Source organism: Pinus tabuliformis, chromosome 8 (genome assembly GCF_031772625.1).
Source record: "Pinus tabuliformis cultivar Carrire ecotype Pingquan chromosome 8, CPIR1, whole genome shotgun sequence".
NCBI classification, from domain to species: domain Eukaryota; kingdom Viridiplantae; phylum Streptophyta; class Pinopsida; order Pinales; family Pinaceae; genus Pinus; species Pinus tabuliformis.
In genome coordinates this window covers 1293058937-1293075434 of record NC_142294.1, presented here as the reverse complement: position 1 = coordinate 1293075434, position 16498 = coordinate 1293058937, and the positions used below count along the sequence as shown (strand labels likewise).

Sequence of the window (16498 nt, the reverse complement as noted above, 5' to 3'; positions counted from 1 at the left end):
GACAGTAGAAGCAAATCAAGCCTTTGAAGGCATAAAATTGGCCCTTACCCAAACCCCAGTCCTAACAAATCCTCAATTTGACAGGGAATTCATCATTTTTTCTTTTGCCTCCCAGCATACTATTGTTGCAGTTTTGTTACAGAAAGATGACCAAGGAAATGAGAAACCCATTGCTTTCTTTAGCAGAGCCCTTAGATATGCACCTCTGAAATATCAAATCATGGAGAAGCAGGCTTATGCTTTGGTCAAGGCCATTAAAGACTTTAGGATTTACATCCTTTATTCCCATGTTATTGCTTATGTGCCAAGTCCCATTGTTAAAGACATACTCACTCAAGAAAATTTAGAGGGCAGAAGAGGAAAGTGGATTGCCAACATTTTGGAATTTGATATTGAGATAAAACCAACAAAACTAATAAAAGGGCAAGGTTTGGCCAAACTAATGACAGAAGCAAACTTCCAAGCCTTAGACATAAACCAGCTGGACAATGAACCGGAGCTGGCGGCTCCAAAGATCAATGTAGCCTTTGAACAATCCCCTTGGTATTCTGATATCTGTTACGTGTTACAAAACCTGTGTGCTCCACCAGGATTGTCCAGAACTAAGTGTAGATTCCTAAAAATGAAAGCTTCAAAATTTTGTGTTATGGATGGCAATTTGCTTTGGAAAAACCATGAGGGTATACTACTGAACTGCTTGATTGAAAATGAAACTGACAATATCATCAAAGAATTTCATGCAGGTGACTGTGGTGGACACTTGTATTGGAAGTCCACTGTGGATAAGATTTTGAGGGCTGGTTATTATTGGCCTACTGTTTTCTCTGATGTCAAGAAATTTACCACTTCATGTCATAAATGCCAAGTGTTTGAGGGAAAGAGAAAATTATTTCCATTGCCTTTGAGGCCTATTGCAACAGAGAGACCTTTTCAACAATGGGGCTTGGATTTTATTGGGGAAATTCATCCCTCATCTTCAGGCCAACATAGATGGATTCTAACAGCTACAGACTACTTTACCAAATGGATTGAAGCTGTTCCATGCAGACAAGCTAATGATTCCACTATCATTCAGTTCCTTGAGACCAATATCCTGTCCAGATTTGGTTGTCCTGATAAGATAATAACAGACAATGCTGCTGCCTTCAGATCAAAGAAGATGGTGAAATTTTGCCACAAATTTCACATAACCTTGGGCCATTCTACTGCATATTATCCCCAAGGAAATGGCCTTGCTGAATCATCAAATAAAAGCCTTGTTAACATCATAAAGAAGGTGCTGGAAGAAAATAAGAAGAATTGGCATAAGAAGCTGGTCAATGCCTTATGGGCAGATAGACTAACAACCAAGAGATCAATTGGGGTCAGCCCATATGAGTTGGTTTATGGATTAGAAGCCAAATTCCCTTCATCACTAAGAATTCGTGTTATGAAACTTCTTCAAGAAAGTCAAGCTAAACCAAATGATATGCAAAGAAGGATCAATCAAATAATAGGTTTGCAGCAAACTAGAGATCAAGTCTACAACAAAGTTCAAGTTTTACAAGAAAAACTAAAGAAAGCTTTTGATAGAAGGACCAAGACAGAAGATTTCAACATTGGTGACAAAGTCCTCAAGTGGGATTCAAGAGGGAAGACAAAGGAAAACATGGAAAATTTGATTCCCTTTGGAGAGGACCATTTGCTGTCCAAGCAGTATAAGGAAACAATACTTATTTCCTTAAAAGTCTTAATGAAACTGATTTGGATGAAGGTCCTGTGAATGGCAGGATGCTGAAGCACTATTTTGACTACTGCCCATAAGTACATTCTGAGTTTCCATTGTACATATTCAAGTGTATATATTACTCTCTATAGGATGTAAAAATGCAGTTTCTCAAGTTTTATTAACTATCAGCAAAAGGCAAATAGGATCAGAGATCTACCAAGATGGGAAGAGCAAATTTTTGGCATTTTAAAGCAGCATACTTCAAAGTGTTGGTGAAAGCAGTCAAAGGCCAAGGCATTCTGACCTGTTGTTCTTGGTCTTTCAAATGAAAAACCATCCCCATGTGGAGCCACTGCTAGCTACCTATACCAATAGGTTTCATATTTCATGATTGGCAAAGAAAGTTCCAAATATGCTCTGCTTTGATGATGCAAAGATCCCATATTTCTAAGAGAAGACAAGGTGTGTATATAGCCTGATGGGTACTCAATTTTGATGGATGGTCCAACAGCTTAAGCTGGATCATGCCATGTTTTAAATTTTCAGTTGTAGAATAGAGAAAGAAGTCTGTCCAAACTGTTTAATCTTGGCAGACAAGTAGCTTAGGTAGAGAAGTAAGGTTCCCAACTGCTTAATCTGGGACCTTGGAGGCAATAAGGGTAGCATTAGATAGAAAATCAAAAGGAAAAAGCGAAAGAAAAGAAAAGGCAAATAAGGGTCTGCAAGGCTAAGTGCACCCTCCAAGAAGAAACAAAAAATGCTAGGCAAGCAGATGGGTAGGCAGATAGGGGTTGCAGAAATGTCATTCCTTACAATTGAAGGTGTGCTAACCTATTTCACAAAGCAAAATCAATGGATTGAGAAGGTCTTCTTCTCTATCAGGTTGCAGCAAAGCAAAGAAGCATGTCTAACTTCCCAATTTTCCCCTTTTCCATTCATTACTAACATCCCCTCATTAGTTGAGATTCATGGAAGAATTGGTGGTTTTATGGTGGTTCTTAGTCTTTTAAAAGCCACATTTCTTGTCTAAAAATCTTTTCATTTTGATCTATTCCCTAAGCTAAGTGATTTTCAAATAAACTTAGTGATATCACCCCTCATCCACCCTTTCATCCACATTAATCCCTAACCTCTATTATATAATTCCCCTATGCTGCCCTTTCCCTACTATTATAACACTATGGTGTATAAACCCCCAAGCATTGTATAAATATCCCTCCCCTTGGCATTATAGCCATGTGTTCTCTGTCAGGGATCAAATTGACAGCTGACCAGTTTGAGAACCCTAAGCCTTACCCCTTTTTTCCCTCTTAAAGCCATTTGCCCCATTAAAACCTTCATTTGCTAAGAAAACCTTATGAAAAAAACCCCTTTTCCCATAACCCGCTTCATTTGCAAAAAGCACACAAAACCCACTTTTTCCAACTTATCCAAAGTATGGGCGTGATATTATTTCCATTTGAAAATACAAAGAAAACCATATAAATTCCGCCGAAACCAAAAAGTCCCACTGGGCACGCCTTTCAAAAGAAAACAATATTTTATTACTTCCCCGCTTCCGTATTGTCCGATCACCTCACTGATCCGTCAACCGTCCGATCAAGCGCCTTTGATCGAACGGCCATTATGCATATCGGGTTGGGCCCGACGTCCGAAAATTAGTACCCGAGAAACTGTCAGAGGGTGACGTCAGGCCTCTACCACGCGTCGCCCTCACAATTTCTCGGGTCGCCCTCTGACAAAACCGCGACCGTATCTAAGGCGGTCCGAGAAAAACCATTACTGCTTATGATTTACCGCCGGTTCTGCTTTGCCTGCGTCATCACCACGTCATACCCACGTCAGTTCCACCTCGCCGCCGCGTCAGCAACCTCGTCCGTCCCTGCGCTGATATGTCTGCCACCTCATTATCCCCGTGGACCAATCACAGCTTGCCACATCACCCGGTGACGTCATGCTGACGTCATCCGACCTTGACCCCACCTGCTGACGTCATCCAAAAAACGCGCCAATATGCCAAAAATCCATATTTTAGCCAAAAATTCGTGTTTTTCCCACTTTTTGCCAAAGCAACTATTGTTATTCCTGCATGCATTTCACGATCAAATCAGCGCCAACCCGCAGAATTCGACTCAGAGACCGTGGGCACATCCGTTGCACCCGCATTTACAACTGTTATCGGCAATTCGTAAGGTATTTCTCAAAAGTGTTCCCTGCACCTGGTTTTATCCATATTTCTACAAGCAATCTGTTTAAGAGAGTGTAAAGCACTGAATTCACCATCAAGCATCCAGTGACCTGTACCCATTTCCAACTGGCGAGGCAATAAACCTTCTGCCAAGCCTGCATTTGACAAAATCGACCTGAATTCACAGGTAGTTCGCGCAGTCATGAACTAGAAACCTCAGTTACATAAATTCACCATAGAAACACTCTTGTCAGTCCTACTACTGTTTTAATCAGTCCTATAAACGGTATTTCAATTGCTGTTTGCTCAATTCGCCCTCAGTTCCATACAATTCATATTTACATTGTAAAGAAACTCCTCCGCGTTGTTCTGCTCGATCAAAGCAGTTTACATACAATTCAGAAAGCCTTACTAGCCATGGAAACACCAATAGCCCTGAATATTCAGCCTTTGAATGCCCCTCAGAGGGAGCTAGAATGGAAAGCCCTGGGAGATTTAGATTATCAGATGATGAACTCCTTCCCAATGAAATCTAAATTTAATATTCACATGCTAAACGAGTTGAAAGCCCAACACCTTAGTGGAGCTGATATATTAGGGATTTGGGACTCAAATTTGCCCATTTATAACCTCCCTCAAGTCAATGCCTTTCCAGGCTTGGTCCATAGGTGTCAGGAGTGCTATGATCCATGCCAGAGAGCTATTCTCAGTCCTACAGGCTCAATCTTGTTCCATATCACCCCAGAAGCCATAAATGAGATGCTGCATTTTCATACTGCAAGACCATTGGCCCCTCTCTCTATGATAGACTTGGTCAAGAAGGGGAGTAACTTGTTAAGTGCCCAGATCACCAAAATCAATCAGTTATTCATACAGCCAAGTTCTGAAACTATAAGAACTCCTCCTATTGGATATCCTTATCTGAATGACTTGGGCAGAATGCTGGTGGATTTGATCAGCTATGTCCTGGGGTACAGGGGAGTTGAAGACGTTGATAACACCATCATGGCAATGCTGTCCATATTCTCTCCTGGGAAACCCCCAGCTGTACACTATGACTATGCCACATATATTGCAGAAAAGATTCATGAACAGCTAATGAATCTGCAAAGGGAAAGGGTGTTCAGATACACCTCCTACATTTACCATCTGTTCTTATTCTATCAACCAGACAGCTTCTCTGTTCCCCTCAGGAAACTTAATGTACAGGGGAATCCAAGGTCAGTTGTGTTTTGGTCTTCAGTTTTTCACCATGCTTCTGAATCACCATACACATACTGTGAATTCATAGACATGTTCATTCACCCAGCTATGACATTGTTGTATGGTGTGCCTCCTCCAAGGTTGACTGATGACATGCAAAGAATTCTCCATCTCTCCAAGGCCTACAGCATTGGTGATTGGTATTTTTACCAACACCACACAGTGATCAGAATATATGGCTGTGAATTGGACCCTTATAGGCTGCCAAGGTATGTCCCTATGAGACTTTTTGCCCTAGAATACTTCAGGCAGTTCGGAAATGCTGACTACATCCATTTCCAAAGTAAAAACAAGAAGGTGCAGCTGAAGGTAAGAAACCAGCTAGGTCCTTTTCTATACAACAAAAGAGAGGAGGGATGGAAGGAGGCGGATATGATCCTAGTGGGCCTCAAATTACAAACCAGTTTCAAGTGGACACCTTATGACCGTAATCATTTTATTTCCCTCAGGAGAATAAAATACAAATTGGGTAACTATGCACATGTAAGGCTGCCTCATGTTGAGCAGTATGCCAATTCTTTGAGCTGGAAAGAAGGCACTCTAGAAGAGCCAATTACTAGAGAGCAGATGCTAGAAAGAGAGGCTAGAAATATTCAAAAAGAGGCTGACTTGGAAACTTGTGGACAGGTTTCATTTTCATATCAAAGGCAACTTAGAGCAGCTGCCTCATCTTCAACAACACATCAGCAAGCTACCATGGACACTCAACAGACAACCAGCAAAGAGCAAACAGAAAAACAGGTGGAACAGGAGCAACCACCTCCCATGACTGAAGAGCAAACAGAAAAACAGGTGGAACAGCAAGAAGAAGTGCAACAGCAGGAAGCGCATCAACAACAACAGGGACAACAGCAAGAAGAGGGGCAGCAAGAGAAAGAGCAGCCCTTACAGCAAGAAAAGGCAGCTGAGGCCCTAATTCTCACTGAGCAGTAGGCTCAAGACATGGTGCCTCCCAGGCAAGAAACATCAGCTGAAGCTTCAGTCCTCCAAACTCCACAAAAGGAAGACATACGCAGAAAGAGGGACAGAGAGACTCCCCTAACCACATCAATAAGTCATGGGGAGAAAAGACACAGAATGAATCCTTTCTCAGAGGAGGAAATGCCAATGGGACAGTCTTTGGGCATGGGCCCACCTAGCAGGGAGGCCTCTGCAAGTTCCTTTCAACAGGAACAGGACAGAGCAGTGGGAGGAGAAGTCAGCTCCTCAAGCCAGCAGAGAGAAGGTGAACTGAGCATCAAACAACAGTTCATTGACATAAAGAGGAGAAGTGAGCCAATAAAAATACAACTATATAATCATTTGTTGAAGATGGCTCCTACTAACCAGCAAAGACTCATGTCTGCATATGATGTAAATGAGGGCAAGATGATCATGATTCACTTCATGCCAACTACATTGCAACCACAGTCTCCTTCAGACTACTTGAGGACAAATCTTGAGGTCCTTGCCAAGGACATCCACCCAATGGACAAAATCGAATTGCATAAGCAAACGGGTGAGATGGTGTATGCATCCTTGGCAGACAAGACACTGGATAACTATAGGCTAGAAAATAGCCTAAATAATACAGCTGCCCAACTTGAGTTGGAAAGAGCATCCTCTCAAGCAAAGGACAACAGAATTAGGTCCTTAGAAGATATAATCATAGAGATTGGGCATGATCCCAAGGATATCAAGGGCATACAAGAAATATTGAAGTTGAGGGATGCAGACATGGCAGCTTTGAGGAGAAAGATAAAAATCCCAGCAACAATTCACCCTCAAACAGATGAAGTTGCCCAGCAAAGACATGATCAAGATGTTGCAGCCTTGTTGGTGTCTCTATATAAGCAGCTAATCCAGACTCAAGAAAAGCTGGGAGAATCACAGGCAGCACTACAGGCAGCTTTGAAACAAAAAGAAGATGGTCAGACCTCCCAGCCTCCTCCAGAAATAATTAATCTTGAGGAGCCTCCTTAAACTACTGCCCCTCCCATACAGCAAACAGAACAAGCAACACCTTCTACCTCAGCACCAGCATCAACAACGGAGCAGGCCCAAAGCCTGGACATGCAAAAGCTGAGAAATGAGATTCAGGCCTTGGAAGCACATATGACAGAACTAAATGAGGCCAGGGAGAAATTAGCCAAGGTAAATGAAAGATATGACAAATCGAAGCAGACCGTGGCAGAAAAGGGAAGGGAAATAAAAGCCCTTAAAGACAGGATTAAGGAGCTGGAAAAGGAACTCACATTGGACAAAGTGACAGCTGAGCTCAAGACAGTGCTATGGGCCAACATTGGCCAGTCCATCACTGACCAATGGCAGTATATTGAGACAATCCATGAGCAAATAGAGCTCATAGGAAAATCACACAGAGAAATCCAGAGATCAAGGGCCTCTCTAGGCAATATGCCTAAAGTTGCCAACAGAATGATCAATGTGCTTAACCACAGAACGAGTGCTCAGTTAGCTACTATGGGAATCTCCAACAGAACTGAGACCATACAACTAATAAAGAGGGTCCTAACACTGAGAAACCTGGTGCAAACATTAGAAAGAAGGACCCAGGACATGCAGACCGAGGTCAATAGATTCATGGAAAAGTTTGTGGCATTACAAAACAAAGGTCTTCCAAGCTTACTGAATAGCGCAGGAAAACTACTTTCCCATGAAAGCTATGCCAAGAGGGTGAACACCTTTGCCACAAATCAGATCACAGAGAAGGCCAGCACCTCAGAGGAAACAGGGCCAGTTACAGGACAAACTCTCTACAACAAGGTAGAAAATTTATTCTTTATAATGAATGAAATCAAACATCTGTTTCAAGTGCCTCCCAATTTCTATAAATACACAGAGGCAGATGAAACACTAGATGCAATTCTGAGACACCAATTGCCGACACAGGAATACTGGACCAAAATGATACAGCTGATATTATAACCCAGAGCCTGTAAATCGAGGTTTGTTATTTGATTATTCAAATTTACAAGTGATCATGCACAGGAAAACTTGGAAAGATCAGCATGCATGAAAAGGGAAGGGCTGAGCCAACTCAGCAGAACTATATGGCCAACAAAGCACAATTGACAGCTAACAGGTAGCATGGCCGAAAGTTACAGCACGACAACCATAAAGACGCATATTCCAGCATTAAAGCAGAACATCCAAACCGACTCAGTGGCCTCCAAAGGTCAAAATATCTCCTGACAAACACAAAGAGCATTTATGTTGTATTAAAAGCGGTAGTAATTTATTATCTACTGTTCTGTACGAGTTGGTGAAACATTTATTTCTCAGATGACTCAACGCCTTAGATATTTTGTATGATCATTTGTATATATTGCCCCTCGCATAATTTTTCAGGGGTGGTTGTTGATTTCTATTCAAGAGTTTCTTATGCTGTAAGTTTCCAGACCGTTAATACAAAGGTTGATGGAATTTCCAAAGCACTGTGTTCCCTGAGTTTTGTGGAGTGTTGCTGAATGTTACAGGATTCCTGCGTATTCTCATGGCACAATAAGTCCTCTATAAACTTTCGTTATGTGTTTTTGTTACCTCTTCATGGCTCATTCATGCTTCCATTTTCTATAGTTTAATAGCAGAGAAAAAGAAGAGTTTCAGGATTTATTCACAGGATACCCTGAACTCAATCTATGCTGTTATGAATGTTTTCTTTAGTTGTAGATATAAGGTGTAATTCTTAAATGCTGCACTTTCAAACTATAGCTTTCTCAGTGATCGTTGTTTCAGGAATTCGAGTTTGCTCCTATACAACATATCCCTTTCTTACATCTCAGCTTAGTGGAGAATTCTTAACTGCTTTTCACTAGTTGAACACACCTCATAATCACAATTTCAGAACTGTTCCTTGAGATATTTAAATGGCCCTGCAATATCAGCAAACCTACACAATACTCCAGAACAACATTTAGCTGCAGACTCCATTACCCAATGGATTAATACTCTTTAAAGACTTGCACCTTAGGTACAGAAGACATCTCTCAACCAAAACATTAAACAAACCCTGAACATCATAGCTAGCCTAAAATACTATCAAAACAGAGACAAATCATAAAGAGAGAGCCCTCTCTAATTGCAGTTTGGCGAGAAACTGCAATCCAAAGATTGGTTAGTGGTTACCCCGGCCGTATTCCCTTGGGAGTCATAGGGAACAACCTAGGTGTTAACAACATTCTCTTACATTCTTTATATTTATTTTCCACAATTATTAATTTTTATAAATAATCAAACTATACCGAATACCAACTTAGAAAATAAACATGATAAAATAAAATTATGTAACATCACAGATAATGTATTTCAAAGCATTCGCTAAGTTTAGTAAGATTGATAATAATGGGAGAATCAATTGAATAGAATAAGATTAATCGGCCAGAACTTTAAGTCTCGCGGAAATTGAGAATGCCACTCACGATATCAAGATTCGCTGCAACAAAATTGGCCAGCATAGTCCAAGAAAAGAATCCAAATTTTTGCTAACGTGAACAGGGGGCCGTACATAATCTGGAGTGGGGCTGCCACAAAATTGCTTAACGTCAACACGAGAAAAGAATGGCGTACACAATCTGGAGCGTGGCTGCAACAAGATTGGCCGACGCGAATGTGGGAAAAGAACGCCGTACACATACGGGAGTGTGGCCGCAACAAGATTGGCCAACGCGAACACGAGAAAATAATGACACAGACAATCTGGAGTGTGACTGCCACGAGAAAACATACAAGTTCTTATTGACATCGAGTTAAATTTTAGAACCATAAATTTGATGAGTGTTAAAAATTTACTTAGATCAATTTTTTTTGTGTGGACATGCCACATATATATCTATTTATGTGGGTATGTTAGCGCGATACACAAAGATATTTATTACATATATATTTATAATTCTTAGAAATAAATTTAAATGAAAAAATTGTATGAAAAAATCCAGCGATGCTAATTGCTGGTGTGGCCAGGACACGTGCGACTTCTTTTTGATTTTGATGGGTTAGATGCCCTTGGGTCGCGATTACTCAAGGCATAATTAGGTGTGTCATTCATATTAGGACATTACCTAGAAAACGAAAAAACTAACAAAACATACACTAGCGCAACTATATGAATTGAATGATTGGTAAATTTTGATAGGCATCAATCCATAATTTATAAAACAAAACCTTACTTCATCATATATTTCATGTTGCTAAAATTAAAAAAAATTAAGAAAATGATCTATATTCTAACTTTATTTAAAATTATTATTTTATTATTATTGATAAAAGGAATTTTACGAGCTACAATATATTTGGTTCTTCACATTTGTTTTAAGTGTTGATGATTGTCCTTCTTTTCTGGTTCTTAGATTATTGGTCCCTTATTATTGCCTTTTGGCACCTCTTATGTGTCTTGTTGTTCCACTAAAACCTTTCTTCTCCCTCAACTCTCATGGCCCATGCTTTGATTCTTATTCTCTGACCACTCTTACTAGTCATCTGCCCCTCCCCTTGCCTCATTTCTTTCCTTTCTCATTGACCTCAATAGCCAGAAAATGGATGAGGAGTTGTAGAGGCTCCTCCCTGAGGGTGGGAGAGAATGCACTTCTAAACCCAAACCCCTACACTTATTCTTCAAGAAATAGTTCATGTAGACGTGGAAGGGCAGGAAGATAAAGACGCAATAGATGAGGACATTCTCACCTCTATGGGCGTGGAAGTGTAGGAAGATCAAGATGAAATAGAATAAGACATTCTAGCCTCTATGGTTAAGTCGGTGCTAGACCCAGGTCACATCAGGGGGTGCCCAAATATGTAGCTACATAATATTGAGCTATATTGGAATATGAACAAACTACTCAACAAAGTATTGTTGGAGCACAATGAGGTGAAGTGCAAGATTCTCATGTTGATAGATGAATTGAAAATAGAGTTTAAACACATGAGGCTCAAGGAAAAAAACATGTCTCTCCTTCTAGCCAAAATCGATGCATTATTGCAAAAAAACAAGCACCCTACTTCACCGGCGCCCTACTTCACCGAAAACCCCTACTAAGCTTATTGATTGATTAACAATCTACATGGATCTCAATTTTTTTCCTGCTCTTCCTATATAACTATCTACAAATTTCATGTACAATTTAAATGCCTTATCCTCTTTGTCAAATCTTGACAGATTTCCAAACCAACATAATTTTCAACATAGTAATAAATAATATTTAAATTGAAAAAAAAAAAAAAAATTACGCAAGTTTCAACATAATAATAAATAATATTGAAATAAATAAATAAAAAACAAACAAACATGATATGAAATACGGTCTCAAACATTAAAAAGCCTATAAAATTTATCATGTACTTTTGCTTATTCACCATGGACGAAGATGAAAATAAAAATATGTGCTTTAAATATCCATTCATTTGATGTTGGTTCATGCATCCTTAGGGCTATTAACTCTAATGATATTAGAGTCATTTTAGAGTGATTGGGACGATTGTGGATGTTCATATTATATTTAAAGATTAGAAGGGAGGGACGAACTTTTGCATTGTGCAACTTGATGATTACGAATTGGTTATAGGTCCGGAGTTTCTAAAGGTAACATTTATTTATTCTATTAAGACTGAATTTAGTTGTAATGAATAAGTTGATAAGAGGGCCACATTTGAGAGAGAGTTCTAATTTTTCATATTCATTATGGACGAAGATGGAAATAAAAATATGTGCTTTAAATAAATTATTCGATGTTGGTTCATGCATCCTTATTCGATGTTGGTTCATGCATCCTTAGGGCTATTAACTCTAACGATATTAGAGTGCTTGGGACGATTGAGGATGTTCATATTATATTTAGAGATTGGTAGGGAGGGATGAACCTTTCCATTGTGCAACTTGATGACTACGAATCGGTTATAGGTCAGGAGTTTCTAAAAGTAACATTTATTTATTCTATTAAGATCGAATCTAGTTGTAATGAATAAGTTGATAGGAGGCACACATTTGAGAGTGAGAGTTCTTTCTAGGCATGATAGAGAAGATGAATAATAAGATAATAATGTTACAACAAATACCAAGATATATTTAACAAGCTTTTACATTATGTACAAATCTTAGCATATTTGACGTAGAATATTTGTCAAATAAAGTTATGAGATAGACAATAGAACCCGAGCAAAGAGTTGTAGAGGGGAATAGGATGCCTATTAGTTTGATGTAGGACACATGCACCCTTAATCCAGGAGATTTGTTGGGATAGAGGTCTGCCTTCATACATACAAGCCAAGGAAGAGATTCGCACATTCATAGAGACTCTTAGAGAAAGTGAGTTGGTTTCTGATCCATATTTGGAGTGAGTCATTAAGGAGACAAGATGCAAGATTCATCCCCATGTCCCTTTTTTGATGTAGATGACATAGAGATATGGAGGAGTAATTTTAGTAGAAGAGTCAAATGATGGAGATAAAGGTGTCGGTTGCCATGAGTAGCATACCTCCCCTTCACATTGAGCCAAAATAAAATGGCTTACTACTGTAGTTACATGGTGAGTCATATGGTGGGGCACCTAAGGATCAATTTATTATTAGAAGAGAAAGATGTTTTGATTAACTACTAGAATGATGTTGAGATTCAAGGTCATTTCACTTGTGTGATTACATGATCTCTTGTGGATTTGGTATTATGATCATAATAGCTACCTAATTAGCTAGAGGCATAGGGGGATACAACACATGGATCCATGTCAGGTGTTCATGGGTAGATGATAAGTAGGAAGGATAAAAGGTAGAACATTTCCTTTGAGAATTAGTCTTCAATTGGTGACATAAGTTATTGGACAAAGTGTTGTTGAGGATGACAATAATTTTGAGTGGGGGAGGATGTCATATGTTCAGGTGATGGGCACATGAGCCTTGTCGATGACTAGGATGGATAGTGTGATGACATCATCATCACACATCACAGATTTGTTTCAAAAATATCTAACACTTCTATTTTAGTGTTTGGTTGGAAATTTGTGGTTTCTAGTATGACTGCTTCTTATATCACATGTCGTGATGAACTTGTGAAAGTTCAGTTTTATACATAAACCAAGGGATGGGTGCCAAAGACTTGTGAGACAAACCAAGAGATGGGTGCGAAGGACTTGGCAAACAAACCAAGAGATAGATGTTTTGATAAAAAAAACATAACCCATATATGAAATAAACCAAAATAAGAATTAGACACAACTAACTAAAAACAACCCACATTTGAATGTAGTAATTAAATGTATACATATTTAACTTATATAATAATTTTGTTTATTATTTAATAATAATAACAATATAATTTAGTGACTTCAATAAAATTTTTTAAATTATTAAATTTGAAAACGTAAGATGTATGACGTGCTTTCCTTCTTATTATGGATATTGATAGTTGAACACTTACTAGAAATAGACAATCAATTGAATTGAATAATATTAAATGGCGAGAGTTACAAGTCTAACGGAAATTAAGAATGACATACACCATATCAATATTGGCTGCAACAAAATTGGAGTGTGGATGCCATACAATATTTGGAGTGTGGATGCCACAAAATTGACCATCGAGAACACTGGAAAGTAGTGCCATACACGATCTTGAGTGTGGATGTCACTAAATTAGCCAACCTGAACACGGGAAAAGACTGCAATACACAATCTGCAGTGTGGTGTCCAGAAAATGCCGTAGTCTAACTTGCTGGAGGAATTGCCTGGAAAGTTATGGAAATTCTGGTCATATTTAGAGAAAATATGGCCAAGATTTTTGTAAATCCAAGTTATAGTCGTTAAACTTCAAAATTTTAGGTGTCCTAAACATTTTTGATGGTGTTGAATCCATTTCCACCATCAAAAACACAATTGAAACACTGTCTCTACAAGATTTTTTGAAATTTTTTTGTGCAATTCCTCACCCTAGTTAGACAACTCCCCAGAAAATTGGACAAAGTGAACATGGTGAACGAATGCCATACACAATCTGGAACGTGCTTTGATAAAACCGATTAATGTTTCAGATTTCAGATTTTTGTGCCGTCATAAAACCGGTGAATGTTTTAAGTTTTAGAATTTTTAATAAGGAGTAGTCTAACTAGGCGGAGGAATTGCCCGGTTTCCGGGGCCGCCCGGAAAAACTTCCAGCTCCGGCAATCGGGAATTCCCTCCGCCACCCTCCACCACTTTCGCCAACTCCGCATTCCTCCACCACCCTTCCGCATTAACTCCAACTAGTATCTGTCTGACAGATCCTCCTGTCCAGACGATTTGGGGTCACGTCGCACCGCGGACGTCTGCATCTGGTTGCCGAAATTCAAACTAAGGCCTCAACCACGCGCAGAGCCCCCATCGCGCGCCTTCAGAACTTGCAACCAGACAGAGCCTAAACCACTCACAGATACTGCAAATTCTGCATTTTTCACATCTCACAAAGATACACCAGATTCTGCATTTTAAGGAAATAGGTGTCATAAAAGTGTGGTAACTTTGTACCTTGCTAAGGTGTGTTTGTGAGATCCCTTAAGGTGTATAGGATGGCTTTGAAGGCCATTACAAAAAATATAGATCTAGGGGTAAAAAAATCTGTTAATTTTCTATATCAGTTTTGATGGGGAATGGTTTGATTATGTTGGAAGTGCAATGTCTGATTAGGTTTTGTTATTCTGTTTTGCAGTTTAATGCAACATGATAGTAGCAACAAGAAACACTGGTTGTGCCCATTCGGAAACGTTCAAGACCGAGAACGAGAGAGGAGGGAACGCAAAGGATGGTTAGTAATGATTCACGATCTGTCTGGTTCCCCTGTAGCCGCTGCATCCATGGTCACACCCTTTGTTCCTTCACCTGGTTCTGATCATGTAAGCCGCTCAAATCCTGGTGCCTGGCTCATTCTCAGACCTGACCACCGGGGTGAAGACAGCTGGAGACCATGGGGTCGCCTGGAAGCTTGGAGAGAACGAGGGAGCGGTGGTGGATTGGGGTGCAAATTTGAGCTTATGGCAGATGGTGGTGGTTTGGCTCGGATGGGCAGTGGGCTTCTGCTAGCAGAATCAATTATTAATGCTCAGAAGGGTGGCAAGTTTCTTATAGACAGTGGTCATGGCAAATCAGGCACACCTATATCTAACTCCCCTGCTTCAACCCCTCGTAGCAGTGGAGACTTTAGTTTCAGCATGTGGCCTTACCAATCCTACTATGGCTTTGTGATGAGCTCGACCGTCCAAGGAGAAAGGAAGTGCAGTAAGCCTATGGTCCAGTTGGCAATGAGACATGTTACCTGCATGGAGGATGCTGCAGTGTTTGTAGCCTTGTCGGCAGCAGTGGATCTGAGCATGGATGCATGCCAGCTTTTTTCCAGAAAGTTGAAGAAACAATTATGCCGGAGGAATGACAGATTCTAGAGGAAGAACTATTTGTGATAGCCATAAACAAAAGCAGATCAAAGCATCAAACTGTCCATGGGCCAAGTTGTGAGAACATTGGTATCCTCATTGTGGGGGTCATATGGTAACCTCATAGAATTGGATACATCTTAGATGTATCAGAGGCATGTTTATTGAGTTTAGCATTTGGAGATTTCTGTGCCACAAAGAGAAGCAGATTGCTCATTTGCTTGGCTCTGAGGTGCAAGGTATCTCAGATCACGAGTCTGCAATCTTCAAAGATGAAGTACTACTTGTCACATTTCAGTGATTTTTTATCATAGCTTGGGATTTTTGATCATAGCTTGGGATCATCAGAGCATTGATTAGTTTGCAAGATGTGTAGTTTGTAGGATATTTTTTCGGACTGACTTGAGCATCTGAAGAATGGAAATCAGATATAACAAACCGTGCTATCAAATTTTAGGCCATCCAAAATATTATGTCGTTGTGATATATGAGGATATATTTCTGTAATATATTATAGGCTCTTATTTTCCCCTCACAGAAAAGTTTGAGCTGTTTGTGCTTTAACAACTAACGGAGTGTTACATTGCAAATTGCAAAGATTGAAGAAACTCTTATCATTGCAAATTGAAAAGATTGAAGAAATTTTTATCATTTGCAAATTGAAAAGATTGAAGAAATATTTATCATTACTCTTTTTTCTCAGAATCTCATGGGATATGATGTCTGCTATGGTTTGGATGCAAGTTTGGGTGTTATTGGGTCATATGATATGTTTATACATTTTCAGTTTTCTAACCTATTAGTCATCTGCCTCATTCTAAATGTAAGCTTAGTAGTTTATATCAACAAACTAGCTTACAAACAGTGAGTGTATCCATTTCACTCAAAAACACACAATGTTGTATGGAGTGAGTGTATCCATTTCACTATTAACATTAGTTGTGATTTTGTGTT

General features: G+C 39.6%; 1 protein-coding gene across 1 annotated transcript in view; it reads left to right on the top strand.

Annotated features, from left to right (window-relative positions):
- LOC149240189 (uncharacterized) overlaps window positions 1-15553 on the top strand; it is a 54150-nt gene extending 38597 nt beyond the window's left edge. Inside the window, exon 2 of the mRNA XM_089370098.1 lies at window positions 14827-15553. Within this exon, the coding sequence (XP_089226224.1) occupies window positions 14827-15553 (727 nt within the window). The remainder of the gene's footprint in view (window positions 1-14826) is intronic.
- The last annotated feature ends 945 nt before the right edge of the window (window positions 15554-16498 follow it).